This window comes from Cetorhinus maximus, chromosome 5 (assembly GCF_964194155.1).
Source record: "Cetorhinus maximus chromosome 5, sCetMax3.hap1.1, whole genome shotgun sequence".
NCBI classification, from domain to species: Eukaryota; Metazoa; Chordata; class Chondrichthyes; order Lamniformes; family Cetorhinidae; genus Cetorhinus; species Cetorhinus maximus.
This window is the reverse complement of record NC_135883.1, coordinates 112,744,878-112,764,584: the sequence shown is the minus strand read 5'-3', so window position 1 is coordinate 112,764,584 and position 19,707 is coordinate 112,744,878. Positions and strand designations below refer to the sequence as shown.

The window sequence follows — 19,707 nt, the reverse complement described above, 5'->3', positions numbered from 1 at the left end:
TATTTGACAGGAAAGGCGGACCTGATGGCCTGTATCAGGGTCTTATAAGAAGTGGTTGCAGAGATGGCGGATGCATTGGTTGTAATCTTCCAAAATTCCCTAAACTCTGGAAAGGTTCAACCAGAAAGCAGGACAATATTGGCCAGTGATCCAACATCTGTCATTGGAAAAATACTAGAATCAAATATTAAGGAAGTAGTCGAGAGCACTTAGAAAATCAAAATACAATCAGACAGTGAAAATGGTTCTTTGATAAATTTATTAGAACTCTTTGTGGATATAACAAGCAGGATGGATAAAAGGAAACTAGCAGAAAGATTGTATTTCTATTCAATAAGATGCCACATAATAGGTGACTACACAAGATAAGAGCTCATGGTATCGGAGGTATATTAATGCAGATAAAGGATTGGCTAACCAACAGGAAACAGATTTGGGATATCATTTGCAACTTGGCACACTGCAACTAGCGGAGTGCCATAGGTATTAGTGGTGGGTCCTCAACTATTAATGATCTATATGGATGACTTGGATGAAGGGACTGGCTGTACAGTAACCAAATTTGCTAATGATATACAGACAGGCAGGAAAGAAGTTGTGAGAAGGGTACAAAAAGTCTGCAAAGGGATACAGATAAGTTAAGAGGGTGGGCAAACATTTAGCAGATGGAATATAAAGTAGGAAAGTGTGAGATTGTCTACTTTGGCTAGAAGAATAAAAAAGCAGAGTATTATTTAAATGAAGAGAGAATACAGAATGCTACAGTAAAGAGGATTCTGGGTGTCCTTGTATATGAATCACAAAAAGTTAACATGCAGGTACAGCGAGTAATTAGGGAGGCAATTCAGATGTTGGCCTTTATTGCAAGGCAGATGAAGTATAGCAGTAGGGAAGTCTTGCTCCAACTGTACAGGGCAACTGCACCTGGATTACTGTATAATGTTTTGGTCTCACCGCTTCAGGAGGGATATACTCGCATTGGAGGCAGTTTAGGCAACAATATATAGTACCCGCCTCTTCCTACATGTCATACTTTAACAGCTTTGTTCCAGAAAATAATTCTAGCCTATTATATATTGGTCTCTAAATAAATCAAATGACAGGGGCTTGACATCTGTGAGCTGGATCCCAGTAAGTGTGCAGTTTTCCAGATCGAGGTCTACAGAAATATTTAAAACTCTATAGCTTGCATAAAGATGCGTCTGGATGGAGCAAAGAGATCAGAATGGATGGGGAAGAGTGCATACCTGTAATAGAGCTCACCTGATCCCCGATGCCCAATTTTCCTCTCTCCATTCTGCTTGGAAATGCTTTACACCAAATCAGTACACATGAAAATCCACTCTAGATTTAATGGTATAAATATCTGAAGCCAGTACACAGGGCGGTAGTGACATAATGGTCATGTCACTGGGGGAGAGATCCAGAGGACATGCTCTGGTAACATGGGTTCAAACCCCACCCCAGCAGCTGGTGGAGTGGTGGAAATTAAGTTCCATTCATAAACCTGAAATCAAAAGCTAGTAATGATGAGCATGAAACTATTGTCATTTTTTTAAAAAGCATCTGGGGCAGAATTTTCAGTTCGGTGGCGGGCGTGGTTGGCGGACCCGGGATTGGCCGGGAAATGGGCCGCCGCCCACTATCGGCCCCTGAAGGCCCGCCCAGCGTGAAACGTGGCTCCCCACTGGTCAGGAAGGACCGGGCGGGAATGGGAGCCTGTCAGCCGTCGGGTCCAATGGCAATCCAGCAGCCGGTTTAAGAACAACACAGGCAGCCCCTTGAAGCCTGCCATGGAAGAACGTCTCTTCCGTCTCTCATTGCCAAACATGATGGAGTCGAGAACAGAATTACCTGGAAAAACTCAGCATGTCTGGCAGCATCGGCAGAGAAGAAAAAAGTTGACGTTTCGAGTCCTCATGACCCTTCAAAAGAACTGAGTAATATTAGGAGAGGGGTGAAATATAAGCTGGTTTAAGGTGGGGAGAGAGAAGTTGGGGGGGGGGGGGAGGTGTGTGTGTGGTTGTAGGGACAAGCAAGCAGTGATAGGAGGAGATAACCAAAAGATGTCACAGACAAAAGAACAAAGAGGTGTTGAAAGTGGTGATATTATCTAAACAAATGTGCTAATTAAGAATGGATGGCAGGACACATAAGGTACAGCTCTAGTGGGGGTGGGGTGGAAAGACTAACAGGGCATAAAAGGTATAGATTTAAAAATAATGGAAATAGGTGGGAAAAGAAAAATCTATATAAATTATTGGAAAAAACAAAAGGAAGGGGGAAGAAACGGAAAGGGGGTGGGGATGGAGGAGGGAGTTCAAGATCTAAAGTTGTTGAATTCAATATTCAGTCCGGAAGGCTGTAAAGGCATGTTGGCATGGGTCAGTGTGCAGAAGTGTTAAGGTCTGGCCATTCCCCCTTGGACCTCAGGGGTGCTAGAGCCTGAGTGCCAACTGTTAATGATGCCGGAACTGGCCAAGGGAGTGAGCCCTGGCTGCTTGGACTGAGTGCCTTACAGCTCAAGAGCCACAAGTCGGATGTGCCCTGCAAGGTGTTCCTCAGCTGGGGTTGGCCAGGCTGCAATGCCGCTGCAGGTACAGAGTGGGCTAATCAATGAACCTCTGTCCTTTCAGGAGAAGACAAGCAATAACCAATCAGAGAGGTCACGTACAGGTGGAGGCTGCCAACCTGCTGCTGCTCACCAGATTCGAGCAGGACGCCCTAGAGCTGAAGAGCCGGCACGCTCCCCGTGCAACTGGTGGTGGAGATGAAGATAAGAGCGCAGTGCACTGAGGTGAGAGTTTCAGATTGTGCAACTATTCTTGTGTAGTCTCTTCATTGATGGGAGGCTCAAGCCTGGATTCCCCATTGATCATTGAAAGATGATGGCACCATGATGCAGATCTCCATTGTCTCACCAGAGTGCCCAGCATGCACAGTGACAGTGTGATGACTTTAACTAATGACATGTCCTTGTTCTCCCTTAGATTGCCAGCACACAGTTGCTTACTGGACCCCAAAGGGCAGTTCCTGACACCAGAGCACCACCAGACTTCATTTGCACCTACTCACCAGCTCTCTGAATCAGGCACCAGTGCAGATACCAGCACCCCAGTGAGCATTAGATCAGCAGCTAGAATGTCAGTGCATGTTGGTGAGAGCACTTCACACTCGTATGAGGTGCAGATGGAGGCAGAGGGTGCCCAGGGCACCAGCAGTCGGAGGACAGTGGGGACCAGGACAATGCTCAGTCAAAACTGATGATGAGCCTCTGGAGTTGTCCATTAGGCAGCAGATGTTGGGTGTCCAGCGAGATGTGTGAGAGGATTGGCGGAGATCCATGAGGATCTGTGTGTCATGGTCTCTGTTGTGGAGGAGTCCATGTGGAGCATGAGCACTGCGTTGCCTGTCATGGCCGAGCGCACTGCCCCCTCCATTGAGAGAGTGGTGACTCTCATAGAGAAGCAACTCCAGGGACAGAATCAGGAGTTTCTGGGGTAGCGCTTGGACCTGCAAGCCCACACCCAGGCAATGACCCCAGGTGGTCAGTGGGAGATGGATGAGGCACCCAGTATCCCAGCTAGGTACCCGTCCATCAATGGTGAGCAGGGAGGTCCAGAGTGACCTCACATTGGCGCACAAGCTGCTTGTCATCTCTGTGGGCTCCTCTCAGGGCATTCTGGATGATGGCAGCAGCTCCTCCACCCCTCTGCCAGTGATCATGGCATCTGATGAGATTGGGGTGACTGGATACCAGTTATGGCACTGGCCGCTCCATCCTGGGTGGGGTGAGCACAGGGTACACTGGCCAGAGGACGACAGCCAAGGTCATCAAGGCCAAGGAGACAGCAGAGTCAGCAGGCTGCCTCCAATGCCGCTGCTGGTGAGCCGTGGGGCAACAAGAAGTAACACTCAGAAAGGTAAGTTAAAGGCATCATGAGCACAAGAGGGACAGTTCACGAGTGATTTTCTATTCATTTATGTTTAGTTTATATGTCTGCAAGTGTAGGCCTCAACACCAGTAATGGTAATGTCATTATACATTCAAAGTGACAATAACATTAAATTTGCTTTTGTTCTGATGGCCAAGTATGCTTTACCTTTTTTTTCCTGGTGCAAGGTACACCAGTATGTAATGCTGGATGTGAGTGGTTCGATGTTTTATTGCACAGACATTGAGTGGACTTTGGGTTCAATTGAAAGGCTCATTTCAGACATCTGGGATGGAGGTGGCAGCCCTGGCATGAGGTGGAAGAAAATTTTTGGCAGCCTCACTGAAAGGGAGTTGGATCAATGTGCCCCTGGTGTCCCTGACTCGCTGGAGATTAACGACGTCTGCCTCCACGCCCTCAGTGTTCTGCTCAGTGTGCTCCTCTTCTGACTCACTACTGGACTCATCATCTGTGGCCTGTGCAGCTGCATCAAGATCCTCTTCTTCCAGTGGGTGCCCCCTTGCCAGTGTCAGATTGTAGGGAGTGCAGCATGCAACCACTAACAGTGACACCCACTCTGGGGGGTATTGTAGTGCACTCCTTGAACACCCAGGCATTGGAAGTGCATCTTCAGAAGACCTATGGTCCTCTCTACTACCACACTTGTGAAGGCATGACTCCTATTCTCACATTTCTCTGCCTCTGTTGTGGGTGGCAGAGAGGCATCATAAGCCACCCTTTCAAGGGATAGACCTTGTCACCCACCAGCCATCCATCCAGTTGAGCTGGAGCACTGAAGAGCCTGGGCACCTTGGAGTGCCTCAGGATATAAGCATCATGGGAGCTGCCTGGGTACCTTGCACAGACTTGTAGAATCAGCATCCTGTGATCACACACTATCTGCACGTTCATGGAGTGGAAGCCCTTCCTGTTTACGAAGGCACCGGGCTCACCCGTTGGCACCTTGATGGCTAGATGTATGCAGTCTATTGCACCCTGGATGCGGGGAAAGCCAGCAATGGCTGCAAATCCTCTGGCTCACTCAGCCTGATTGGCCTTGTCCGTACGGTAAAGAATAAATGTCAGTACCCGCCTGAACAGTGCCTCTGTCATCAGCTTGACAATATGGACAGCTGATTGGGACACTCCACACAGATCCCCCACTGACCCCTGGAAAGAGCTGGAGGCATAGAAGTTGAGGGCCATTGTGACCTTCAGGGTCACTGGCATGGGGTGTCCACCCACAGAGTTGGAGTTGGTTTCAGGCCCAATCATCTGACAAATGGAGGTCACTGTCTTCCTGGAGAGGTGCAGTTTCCTTTGCCATTGCTCCTCAGACATATTGAAGTAGCAGCATCGCCTCCTGTAAACCCTGGCAGCAGGATAGTGGTGTCTTCTGGGGCCCCTTCCACCTAGGACTACCTGCTGGCCCTGTGCCCCTTGTGCCTGCGCCTGTCCTCCCACAGGTTGCTCCCCTGGAAGCTGCATAGGGAAATCTGGCCTCCTCTCCCTTCTGCCTCTCTCTTCCTCCTCAGAGGAGGTGCCTCCAGCAGAGACCACAATCCCGATTACCAGGGTAACGGAAGGCTGTCTGATACCTGGAAGGGCCCACATGGCCTGAATCCTCCGGGGGCCTTGGAGACACAAAAAAGTCCTGAAATAAATCCTGGGAATGCTAACAATGAAGCCCTAAACAGAGATGAAGCTGCCAAGTACCAATAAGCAACCAGCAGCAAACTACCTCCAAAACTCACTACCCACACTGGCAATGCTTCTGACCTTTTTATCTTGCCCTTGGATGAGGTTTAGCAAATTGTCAGTTGGAAAATTGAATTGTGGAAAATTGCCCAGGTTTGTCTTGTACATAAAAAGTAGGACAAATCCAACCTGGCCAATTACTGTCCCATTAGTTTACTGTTGATCTTCAGCAAAGTAATGGAAGTTGTCACCAACAGTGCTATCATGCAGCACTTAGATAATAATAAGCTGCTCACTGACGCTCAGTTTGGGTTTCGCCAGGGCCAATCAGCTCCTGACCTCATTACAGCCTTGGTCCAAATGTGGACAAAAGAGCTGAACTCCCGAGGTGAGGTGAGAGTGACTGCCCTTGACATCAACGGAACATTTGACCGAGTGTGGCATCAAGGAGCCCTTCAAAATTAAAGTCAATGTGAGTCAAAGGGAAAACTGTTCACTAGTTGGAGTCATACCGAGCACAAAGGAAGATGGTTGTGCGGTTGTGGTTGTTTTAGGTCAATCATTTCAGACCCAGGATATTGCTGCAGGAGCTCCTCAGGATAGTGTCCTTGGCTCAACCATCTTCAGCTGCTTCATCAATGACCTTCCTTCCATCATAAGGTCAGAAGTGGGGATGTTCGCTGATGATTGCACAAAGTTCAGCACCATTCATGACTCCTCAGATACTGAAGCAGTCTGTGTCCAAATGCAGCAAAGCTTGGACAACATTCAGGTTGGGCTGATAAGTGACAAGTAACACTCATGCCACACAAATGCCAGGCAATGACCGGATCCAACAAGAGAGAATTTAACTATCTTCTTTTGACATTCAATAACATTACAATTGATGAACCCTGCACTATCAACATCCAGAGGGTTACCATTTGCCAGAAACTGAACTGGACTGGACCTGGCTACAAGAGCAGGTCAGCGGCTAGGAATTCTGAGGTGAGTAACTCATCTCCTGGCCTCCTGTCCACCATCTACAAGTCAGGAATGTGATAGACTACTCTCCACTTGACTAGTGGAGTGCGGCTCCGACAACACTCAAAAAGCTCAACGCCATCCAGAACAAAACAGCCCACTTGATTGGCACCCCATCCACCACCTTAATCATTCACTTCCTCTAGTACCAGCCAGGGCCTGGAAGAGGCGAGTGCAGAGGGTGCCAAACACCAAGGCCCAGGGTCTTTGCGGCCCAGGTCAATGCCCTAAACAGAGTTTCTTGTCCCCCAGCCTGAGCATCAAGAGGCAGAGCTGCAGAGCTGAAAGACTGTCTTCAATAAACTTCAGACCCTTCAGGCTGAGAGTTCCAACCTCTTTAAAGCCGGTCTGTCAGTGTCAGGTTAATTTCACCAGTTGCTGCATTACTGCTTCTGACATTCGGGCAGCTCTGTGGTTCTGATTTTTTTTAAAAAAGCCCGTCAAAAGCCACAAAGCTGCCTGTAAGTCAATAGCAGCAGTGCAGAAACTGGGAAAGTTCTTGCTTGAAAAATGATAAGTGAAATCTCTATTTTGGAGCCAATTTGATGCTGTTGGAGGGGTTGGGGGGTAGTTGGAGGGATTGGTGGGGTTGTTGGAGGGATGAGGAGGGAGGTTGAATGGGTGGGAGGGAAGTTGGGGGCATGGAGGGGAGAGGATGGTGGATGGGTGGTGCTTGAGGGGTGGGTAGTGAGCTGGGGGGTATTTGAAGGGTGGGGAAGGAGGTTGGGGTGCTGGAGAGATGGGGAGAGAGGTTGTTGGAGGGGTAGGGAGTGAGCTTGCGGGCGCTGGAGAGATCGGGGAGGCTGGGAGGTGTTGTGGAGGTGGAGTGGCAGGGGTGGGGTGGCATAGGGGAGGTTGGGGTGGGGGTGTTACTCCTTTTTTGCTGTTGGGGTTTCTTATTTATTAATTACAATTTTCTGTTTTAGTCTGTAAATTTACAGTGTACATCACAATTTGTATGACAGTTTCTGCGGGAAGGGCAATCAATACTGTTCTTGAGTTAAGGCCATACTGAATTTAGTTGCCTTGCATCATTCTTCTTTGAAAAATTCAGATCAGCAATTCAGTCTACATATTTCCCTAAGCCACTGGTAGATGTCTGATTGACAAACCCTGGGGATAGTGTCATTAATGTAAAAGGGGCAGATTTCATTTATAATATATTGTGGGTTGGCGCATATGCAGAATCTATCTGGGCATTTTAATCTGGCTTAAATATCAGACTCAAGGTGCATGGCAATGAAATATCACAACAGTTCTATTAGAATGCAACAAAAGGGGACTTGGAGTGTAAGGCTAGCCTTCCACTGCACATATTATCCCGATTCCATGTTTATGCTGATCAAGGTGAAGTATGCTCATGTTAAGAAAATCAATATTTTATCATAGGAACATAGGAAATAGCAGGAGTAGGCCACTTACAGCTTCGAGATTGTGCTGCCATTGAGTTAGATAATGGCTGATCCTCTACCTCAATGTCATTTTTCCGCACTATTCCCATATCCCTTGATATCTTTAATATCTAGAAATCTATCAATCTCTGTCTTGATTGTACTCAATGATTGAGCCTCCACAGCCTATTGAGGTAAAGAATTCCAAAGATTTACCACCCTCTGTGTGGTAAAGTGGAGTGCTATGTACCTTTAGGAGAATGAAGTTAGTTGACCACGTGACTATATTGACCAATCACTACACAGTGCGGGCTTCTTGGGTGACTCTAAATCTAGAGCTGGAGGTGATTGAAGAAGCATTCATGGTGTCAGTGATCTATTCTTAGTTCCAAAAACCAGCAGTGTTTGTTCAGTCAATTGATCTCCCTGCCTATATTGTTTCAAGCACCAACTAATGTGTTGACATCAAGGGAGCAACTTGCATTCACTGAACAAAATGATAACATAAAACTGGCGATGAGGCTAAACTGGATCAATTGATGGCAATCAAGAAAGCTGCGGTAAGCCAGCTATGTTACTTCACCACTACCTTGAAGCTGTTTGAAAGAGCTGTCTCCTTAGTCATTGAGTATGCCGCAGTTTGGTCATCTTGAACCAATCGACCCCATTCCCAATGACTGGTCTCATTATGTCGAATGCCTAGCATTCTTCTTTACCGCAAACAACATTGCGGGGGAGGACAAGAAGATGGTGGTTATTTTGTCCACATGATGGAACAAAACATATGGGCTGATCCACAGCCTCACATTACCTAACACGAAAGACTTTCGACGAGTTCGTAAATATTGTGAAAGAAAAACACCTGAAGCCAAAGCCCTCAGTCACTGTGCAACATTTTAAATTCAATTCAAGGAATAGGCTTCCAGGAGAGACAATCACTGACTATGTAGCTGCTTTAAAGGAATTAATGGAATATTGTGAGTTTGGAACTTCAACTAATGATATGTTGAGAGATTGAATGATATGCAGAATAGGGAACGATGCTATTCAAAAATGATTGCTATCCAAGCCTAATCTAGACTTCAGTAAGCATTAGAATTGGCAACAGCCATGGAAAGCACTGTTAGAGACTCAGAGGCAATAGAAGATACACGGCCGTCCATCTTGTAGGGCTGGAAGGGCCGGTAACAAAAGGAGCGAAAACGTCGGACTCTGCAGAAAGGTGAGGAACACTCACTATGTACACACCATTGAAGAACAACAGTACTACATGACATTAATAAGAGAAATGCATCCAGGCAGCTTGCAAGCGACTGACAGTTCAGGAATATCGAATGCTTTTCCTGCCACCGCAATGGTCACATAATGCAGCACTGTAAAGATAGGCTGTGATAGCGTTTTAAAAACAAAGGTAGAAATCGCGAAATCTTTCTCATTGAAGAACCAGAGGAAGCGGAATCTGACATCTATTCATTATACAACCTGAAAGTGGGTAGAACTGAGCCAATCCAGGTAGTCATTAGAGTTAATGAACAACCCATCAAGATGGAGGTCGATGCTGGGGCATCATTGTCTGTCATGGGAGAACATACATTCAGTCATTTGAATAAAGGAGTCCATCCTTTAAGTTTGGGACAATCGGACACTAAATTAAAAACATAGACGGGCGAAGAAATAAGAGTGAAAGGGATATGTCAAGTCCTGGTGCAGTATGGGGATCTCTCTGCAAATTTACCCCTTACTGCGGTAGTTGGGGCGGGCTCCAGTTTAATTGGTCGCAACTGTCTCGACAATGGGCCGATATTTTTCAGATCAGAATGAGAAACTTACAGGAATTGTTACAAAAGTATGCTCCCATTTTCAGTGACGAGCTAGGAAGGATTCGTGGGCAACAAGTCAAAATCCACGTAGACCCTTACGGAACCCCCAGATTTATCAGAGTCAGACCAGTCCCCTCTGCTCTCCGGGACAAGGTTGAGACCGAGCTAAACAGGCTGGAAAAGTTGGATATCTTAACAACCGGTGCAATTTTCCGAGTGGGCGGCACCCATAGTACCCGTACTGAAGCTGGACCAAAGTGTTCGCTTATGCGGTCACTATAAGTTAACTGTAAATAGAGTGGCCAAACTTGATAGATACCTGATATCGAAGATTAACAAATTATATTCAAAATTATATTCAAAACTCGACATGAGCCACGCCTACCAGCAGGTAGAGTTGGAAAAGGGCTCTAGGGAATTCGTGACCATCAATACAAATCGAGGATTGTATCAATATACTTGACTAGCCTTTGGGGCCTTATCAACGTCTGCTATTTTCCAGCGTACCATGGAAAATCTACTTCAGGGACTGCCCCATGTTGTTGTTCACCTGGATGATGTCTTAGTCACTGGACTAACTGATGAAGACACTTAGCTAATTTGGAGGAGGTGCTGAAGTGCTTCTCACAAGCGGGGGTATGCTTGTAAAGAGAAAAATGTCTTTTCCAAGCCAAAGAGGTAGTTTACTTGGGCCATAAGGTTGATGTGCAGGGCCTGCAGGGCCTGCATCCCGTGGAAGAAAAGGTCAAGGCTATTCGTGAGGCACCTGCACCGAGAAACACTGAAGAACTAAAGGCCTTCTGAGGCATGATAAACTACTATGGCCAATTTATCCCAGATCTATCAACCGTACTGGCTCCATTATATGCATTGCTTAAGAAAAACCATAAATGGATTTGGCAAGCGCCACACCAGGAGGTGTTTCTGAAGGTAAAGCAGTTGTTAAGATCATCGGCCCTACTGGTTCACTTTGGCCCAAAGAAAGAATTGATTTTAACTTGTGACACATCCCCTTATGGAGTAGGGGCTGTACTTTCACATCGGATGGCGGATGGCTCCAAATGACCCATTGGTTATACATCTCGCATGTTCAGTGCTACGGAGCGACAATATTCTCAAATTGAGAAGGAGGGCTTGTCTGTTGTTTTTGGTGTTCAGAAATTCCATTAATACTTCCGCAGTCACCATTTTCACATTATATCCAACCACAAGCCTCTGGTGGGATTATTTGGAGAAGATAAGGCAATACCCCCCATCACAAATGCTCGCATCCAGAGGCAGGCTCTGATATTGGCTGTTTACGAATAAACTTTTATTCACTGATTGGGAAGCCAGATCACACATGCTGACGTGCTGAGCCACCTCCCCCTGCAAGATAACAACGTGAAGGTTCCAATTCCCGAGGAACTTGTCTTAGTACTAAGTTTTTTGGATTCCTCCCCTGTCCAGGCCAAACAAATCCATGAGTGGACAAGCCAAGATCCACTTTTATCTCACGTCTGGGAAAAGGTCTAGAATGGATGGCCAGGAGAGCCAAAAATCTGTAAATATGAAGCCCTATTTCAATTGCAGATATGAGCTCATGTGCCAGGATGGCGTATTGCTTTGGGGAGCAAGGGTTATCGTGCCCCCGAGAGGGCTAAGGCCATTACTGGCCAACTTGCATAGCGCTCACCCTGGCATTAGTAGGATGAAAATGCTCACACGCAACTACTTGTGGTGGCCAGGAATGAACGTGGACATCGAAACCCTAGTCAAAAGTTGTCTTCAATGCCAGCTGGTATGAAAGCTACCCCCCTTAGCTCCATTCCACTCCTGGGGATGGCTGGGGCAGCCATGGGTGCTCCTCCACATCGATTATGTGGTCCTTCTTGGGCACAATGTTCCTTTTACTAATAGATGCCCATTCAAAGTGGATGGATATCTACAAAGTCCAGTCACCCACGTCTGCTGCCATCATAGACCCGTTTGCGACAGAATTTTGCAGTGCACGGGTTACCAGAGGTGGTCGTGTCAGATAACGGGACTGCATTTACCAACGGGGGGTTCCACAGGTTAACAACCCTCAACAGAATAACTCATATCAAAACCTCGCCTTACCACCCATCCTCTAATGGTTTGGATGAGTGGGCGGTCCAAACTTTTAAGCCTGGGGTGAAAAAGCTGAACGGGGATTCCATCAGCACCAGATTGTTACGGTTCCTGTTTGCATACTGATCAACGTCACACACAACCACCAGTGTTGCACCCGCTGAATTACTGATGAAGAGTCATCTCCGCACCCATCTAACTCTTATCAGGCCGAATTTAGGAGGGAGGGTGGAGAGAAGCCAAGAGGCCCAGAAGAGCAGGCATGATGTCCATAATCATGAAAGAAATATCATGGTGGGAGACACAGTTCTCGCAAAGAACTTTGGAGATGGGCCCAATTGGCTATTAGGCAAAGTGAGTGTCGTGACAGGACCTCTCTCCTATAATGTTTCGGTAAACAGCCAGATAATTAGACAACACATGGATCATCTCCGGAGAAGAGAGACAAGAAGGAATTCCGTCATCACTGGCATTTGAGTCTGCACCGCACATGCAAGAAATGTCACATGATTTGGAAGTACCAGTGGGGCCAGTTGAACCCGAGAGGGTCGAAGACACAAGCTTGCCCACTTCTACCGAAGAGCTTGGTGGACAGTTGACCCCTGGGAAGGGGATCTTGGTAAAACCAGCTGAGGCCGTTGAGCTATGATGCTCGACACACCCAAGGAGAGATTTGACATGTAAATAGTTATTCATGTAAATAATTGGGATGTTGTGAAGCTTGTCAATTCTACTTACAAGTAAAGGGGGAGGGATGTGGTAAAGTGGAGTGCTATGTACCTTTAAGAGAATGTAGTTAGTTGACCATGTTACAGTATTGATCAATCACCACACAGAGCGGGCTTTTTGGGTAACTGTAAGTCTAGAGATGGAGGTGATTGAAGAAGCACAAATGGTGTTAGTGCTATGTTCTTAGTTCCAATAAACCACCAGTGTTTGTTCAGTTAATCAGTCTCTCTGCTAATATTGTTTCAAGCACCAACTAATGTGTTAATATCTAGGGTGCAGCTAGCGCTCTCGGGACAAAGCGCACCTACATAAAACTCTGAGGGAATAAATTCCTCCTTATTTCAGTCCTAAATGGCCTACCTCTTATTCTGAGACTGTATCCTTTGGTTCCAGACCCACCCCCACCCCCTCACCAGTCACGGGAAACATCCTCTCTGCACCTACCCTTTCAAACTGTGTAAGCATTTTGTGTACTTCAATGAGATATCACTTCCATCCAATGATAACACCAAGCACCTAGGTTTCAGATAAAGCAGGAACCCAATATTAACTCTCAGTAATCTCAATTTCAGAAGAATGCTCCTTACTGTAATAGTATGACGGCTTTTTTAGTTGTTTGGTAGTACAGAACTTGAGCATTGCTGAAAAAAGACATTTTGTCAAGGATTTTCAGGACAATTTGCAAGAAAATGCCAATGTCAGGAGAAACAATAAATTTATACTGTATGAGAAGTGAGTGTTGATTGGTTGGCAAGTGGACTCTGATTGATAGAGGCATTGGCATGGAGAATGCACCTGTTGATGGCAACTGACAGTTAATTACCAAGCCTTATTTGAAATTTAAACCAGGCAGCTTGACTCTGATTGGTCAAGACATTGCCCTAGGGTATGAACCAGTGAATGGCTGCCATTTGTTTTGTTCAGCTTCTCATACAGTATAAATTTGTTGTTTCCCCTGACATTGACAGGTTCTTGGGAATTGTCCTGATGAGTGCAAGACGAATAGCTTCAACAAAAAAATGTCTCTTTTTTTTAGGAATGTTCCTTTACTATCTCAACTATTTACAGATGTATCAGATTTAAGACATCTTTGTGTTGTGAACTGGATTGAGAATGTTTAAATTCATTGCAATTAAATCCTTCACAACCATCTGACAGAAGGAATACTTTTGCCCTCAATGTTAGCAGGATTCAAGCTCTAGGACAACAAAATGTTCCTCAGGTTCTAGCTGTACACTTTACCATACCACTTCAATGAACCTCTTAATCTATTGAATACAAGGAAACTTAGGATGAGAAAAAGTTATTTGGTTCAACAAGCCCACTCAGTGCATGTGTTGCAGGATTTGCCTTGTAATGAGTTTGGTGTAATTATGGTTTGGTATTAAGATTTACCTTCGTAAGATTCCTCCTAAAAGAGAAGCATTGAGACATTCTGGTGGTGACAGGCGCCTTTTCACTTCTGCAATGGTCACTTTATATTTGGAAGTGGAACTGAGTAGAGACAGACGTCCAGGAACAGAACAAAACAGGTCTGTAGGATTTACAACACAGGTGCTACCTGGAAATAATGAAATAGATTATGAAATATGAATCAGATTGTGATTCTTTCTGAAACATGCGATTTTTAAAAACATGCACATGAACACATTTTAGCTTGCAATATTTCAACAATTACTTTGTTATTGAATTGGAAGCTAAAAAATGAATTATCCTAAAGTTGAGCAATGTGCTCTCTTTTACATTGCACTGATGATGCAGGTTAAATCATACACAGGATAACTACGAGTTTTTATGCCATTAGTGGTCAACCAAGGTTAAACAATAAAGCAGATGTCTCAAGCTGCAAATACGAGCTAGGAAGCTTCATTTGCAGGACTACTAATGCATCGCCCTTTCAGAATTGCGCCAAAACTGTTGCAAGGCAACTATAGATGTTGGACTTGATTTCTGTGTTGGCAGACGCAGAATCCCATTGACTGTTCTAGCAAAACCCTCTATTTCATTACTATTACCCTGCAGTGTTCAGAGGTAATGTAAACCTAAATATATCCACATAAGTCACCCAATGGTTATTTGCACCATGTGTTATGGGACTCAACCATATAGAACAAGATGCCTTAGCTTCTTTCCCCAGTTTGTGATCAGTTTGTTGATTTGGGCCAGTGCAGCAGCAGTGCAACTATAGTTAGCTTGTAGACCTTCCAATTTAGCTTCATTTTGAAGCAACACTCCCACTTCTGAGCAATTCCAATATTTTTTTTAATACATTTACACTTAATCTCTGCAATAGCACAGCAACTTTATTCAGGAGCAGCTGAATCAAAGAGATCAGGATAGGACCCAGATTCTATCCCTAGTCTGTGTTGCATTAGTTAATATCAATAAGGGTAACAATGTGAGTGTGACAATTGCCTTCAGCACTGCTGTATTAGGAAAGGAAAATGCAGCAATGTTGGTGATCATGATCGCTTTGCAGCAACTTTTGTCGGTAGTGGACATATGTGGGCTTTGAGTGAGGGCAAGGTAAAGGTTGGTTATGATGGTCCTATGGTTGAATGGCCTATAGACATTCATTATCTAGAGTCAAATATGAGTAATGGTCATTTGAATGATGTACTACAGCTTAAAAGCACAGGGCACTTGTAAATATTCTGTTGCATATTCAGCCAGGACCTTGTTATTTGTTAGGACCTTGACCAGGAGGATTTTCTGGAACAGAATGGGAATAATCCCCAGCCTTCAGGAGCAGGTCTACCCTTCCAGGTTCCATAAGGCTGACTGATTAATTATCATATGATCAATTTTCATAATGTCCTTGATTATTGTGGATCTACCTAGGTCAGGCATCAGATTACCCACAGTCTCCTACAAATGATCAACTTGGTAACAAACCTTCATCATCAGGAATGGCACCATGGAACCACCTCAATACCAAGCTTATTTCTCTTGAAGGAGGATGGTCACCAACTGGTCATTACAAACTGGCAAGCATAGGCTTGAACCCTTGATGGTAGGGTAGCAGGTATCAGGAACTTCCCATGAATAATGGTGAACAGAAAAACACACTATAAAATGTCTGAATCAATGTTACTATCCACTGAATCACACTATGGGCACACACTATATCCCATTAAGACGTTGTGCCGCCATGCGGAGGAATGGGATTTCAGCAGAACCTGCTTTCTCTCTGCAACCCTACAAGTGTGATTCAATTTTGCAGCCTCCTTTCTGGTCCCATGCTTCTTGAGACTGAAGCTTATTGCTGGAAGCATGAGATCAGTCGTGCATTATAACATGCAACTCGTTTTGCATAATTTGATTAATTAGAATTATCTTGGGCATAGGTCTAAAAAATATGTAGAACCATGCTTGAGATAATTGAAACTGTGATTTATATATTTAGGAGAATAAAGTATAAATGCTGGTACTATACATTCCAGATTTATTGAGCAACCAGCAACTGAGTAATTAGTAATGTTGGTTTCTGAAAGGCTAAAAGATTCATTTAGAAAAATTATGATGAAATCATGGGAATATATTTTGAGTGTGTTCATTAGTGTCCAATTATTGTGAGAGAATGTTAATAGTCTTAGCCACTTGACTAGGATATAAGATAAGAAATCACATTTGGAAATATTAGTGTAAGAACTATCGATACATTTGCTTTAAATAAATGGGTTAATGCCTGCGTTTTTTTTTTATTCATTGATGGGATGTGGGAGTCACTGGCTAGGCCAGCATTTATGGCCCATCCCTAATTGCCCTTGAGAGGGTGGTGGTGAGCTGCTTTCTTGAACCACTGCTGTCCAAGTTAAGACCGTGAACAAAAGAATTTTATAGCAATACACTTAAGTTTTTGTCTTGCTAACCATAGATTTTAGGCTACCTTTGGTGTTTTATTAGGGGTTTTCTAACTACACATGCACTTACATATGGATATAAAATAAAAGCAGTGTTTTTTTATACAATGATTTATATACAAAATTGAGCGACATATAAAAGTTAACACATTCTCAAAGACTGTGGGCAATTACCAGTAAAGATACTACTAGTAGTCAAATATAACTGAATTATTAGTACAGTGGAGTTGTAGTATCATAGAAAATAAAGACACAATGGAGTCTCTTCTGTAGGAATTAATTGTGTGGGTAAGTATCATGAATTATAAGCACTTACCTTGAGATTAGTTCCAGGCAAATACAATAAATGATAAATTCTTGCCATGAGGAATCCTATGGGCTTAGCTTAATTCCTTGCAGACAAATTGAAACTCCTCTTTTAATGAAAATAGTAAATACTTACTTTTCTCCAAAATTAATACCTACTAGCAAAATTACATTCTGAAAAATTCTACATTTCAAAATCAGAGTGGCTAATCTTAACATTTTTCATTGGATGAAAATGGTTTAACTTACCTTCATACAGTCTCATGCTAATTTGGAAGGGCATTGATTAATAAGAAAGTCATCTTTTATCAATGTAGAAATTACACTAAGTTAGTCACTCAAATTTCCCCATTCATTTTGAACAAGAGCTCGAGATAATTATAGATGACAAGAGTTATTCAATCTATCTAACTCCTCCATTAAGAAAGATCCCACTGCTCTTCCTCTCCACCACTCCCCAACCCATCAACTGTGGTATTGAACCATTTCTCAAATAACCCCAGAGTATTTTTTCTACACTTCTCTATCTAAATTTCCATTATGTGTATTGATCATTCTTTGCATGAAGAAAACTTTCCAAACAGTACTCAATTTGCCTTGAATCTGTGCTCTCTAATCCTATCCTCAGTTTAAAACAGCTTTGTAGGTTTATCTCTTCCATATCATTTAGCATATCATATAGGTCAATAAGATCACCCACACACCCACACCCTGGTCTCCTCTTTTCAAAGGTTTTTAAAAATTGCCCGTCATTCCTAAAACTCAGGCCTCTGAGGAAGCAGTCTCACGGATCTTCTTTATACTGTTTCCTGCACATGAAAGACCAGAATTTGCTGGAGTAGGGCATCCTGTGGTGAACACCATGAGCTGAAATGTTTTCCTCACTCTTCATCTCCAACTAATTTTGTACTGCCATTTTCTGGAAGTGCGAATTTTAATGGCAGTCATAGTGAGCTCAAGTCTGGGACTTTGCTGAATGCTAGACTAATAGTCTATTTCCTTAACCAGTGAAATTTAATGATTTCAATAGTTAATTTATGCATGAAAGCTATATATTTTATAGCGATTTGCAAAAAATCAAATTCTGCTCCACTGGGCAAAAACATTTCTTACTTTGTCAGCCAGTTACTATCCTATGTATTCTCAAGCAGCAACATTTTCATCCAGTAATGCACTTGTCAACCTGTGCTGTCTTTCAGTTATATTTCCTAACGCATTTATATTTCTCTGTGGAAGATATGCTACATTTTATAATTTCCCCAGTTGAACCTGCGTCCTTGTTATGTGTTTTATATGGCATGGGCAAGACATTTCTAATTACTTGCTAACAGGTTTCAGAGTGGAAGGTGACGGGAAACATCAATTGTCCCATTAGCAGAGATCCTATGCCATTATTTAGCAGCCATAACTTTGAGCATAAATTTAATTTCATTTTGAGGCACAAATGCTGCAATTTCTTGACACTCATGGTCGGTGAGCTCCAGTTCTGGCCAGGCTAATACCAGAGTGACAGAATTCGTCCAGCTATTTGAGGTGGTTTGCAATTCACAGCATATTTTTTCCTCACCACAAATTAATCATTTTTTTTATGCATCAATAATGATGTGCACCGTTATTTTGGCAGCAAATTCTGTGCCATAGGGTAGAATTTTCTGTGCCCACTAGGAGTGGGCGTGATAGGTGGGGTGCATGGACAATATGGCGCGATCGGTTTCACGACGGCAGGAAGGCAGGTCGCGATTGTCCGCTCAGCCCGCCAATGGCGGGCTGCCTTTCCCGCCAATGTATGTCTGGGAGCTCATTGTAATACATCAGCGTATCATTAAAAGGCCATTCGGCAAAGTTCTTGGAGCCCCGCCGGATCGTCCATCCACATCGGCGGGAAAGCACGTCAATGTGTTTCACAACGGCAAACAGGCAACGAGCACTTGCCGGCCTTCACTTTGGGGGAACTGGAGGTGAGTGAGCAGCAGCGTCTCCACAGCTCGCCAGGGTCGCCTGTTGCTTTGAAGGCTTCAGGGGCACCAGGAGGCCTGGGTGAAGTGACATCCTGCCTTGGAGGTGACTGTTGCTGTTGTCAGGGCTGGGGGAGCAACTGGTGTGGAATCCTGCGCACAGGCAATCGAGGTGGGGGGCAGGGTAAGTGAGGGAAGTGGCCATGCAGTAGGGACACCTGTATAAACTGACCATCCCTCTGCAACTGAGACAATCCAGGCGCAGCCACTGGTATGCTTGGGGTCGGGCTCCTAGCTTGCCCGCCCACACAAGCAACACAGCAGCACCAAAGTGTCACCAAGCACTCCAGATCTTACACCCCCCAAACCCTCTACCCCCCACCCCCCACCCCACCTCCAGCACAGACTGCAAGTCCGCGACCACTTTACTGGACCGTGGAGCAGTTGGACTGTACACATTGTACAAACTCCTCGCCAATGCTGGCCATGTAACAGTCACTGCTGGAGGCGCTCACAGCCCTTTGCAATCTCAGCATTCCAGTTAGGAGCAGTCTCCACCATGACGCAGGCTGACAGGGCAGCCATGCAGCGCACTCATCTCTGGCCATCCAAGGGGTGGCCAACACTCCCCAGGAAGCGTTAAGGGGCAGTCACACAGGGCCAGGGAAGGTGCCAAGTACATCCATGATAACCACATCTCTCTCTGTTTCATGCTGCAAGAGGATCACGTCAGAATTATGGAGCCTGGTGACCTAGCTTACGCCTGATGGCCTGCAGAGAGCAAAGAAGATGGAGGAGAGAGTGATTGAGGCTCCTGGCCATGCAAAGGCAGGAGCAGCAACCTCATGAAGAAGGGGCTGCTGGGGCTCCTGCACACGCTGCCCAGGGGCGATAGC

The 19,707-nt window shown here is 44.8% G+C and overlaps 1 protein-coding gene across 1 annotated transcript in view; it reads right to left on the bottom strand.

Moving 5' to 3' along the window:
- The window catches only part of tfap2d (transcription factor AP-2 delta (activating enhancer binding protein 2 delta)), a 100,821-nt gene that overhangs the window by 62,204 nt on the left and 18,910 nt on the right, over positions 1–19,707 (bottom strand). Inside the window, exon 4 of the mRNA XM_078541325.1 lies at positions 14,083–14,248. Within this exon, the coding sequence (XP_078397451.1) occupies positions 14,083–14,248 (166 nt within the window). The remainder of the gene's footprint in view (positions 1–14,082; positions 14,249–19,707) is intronic.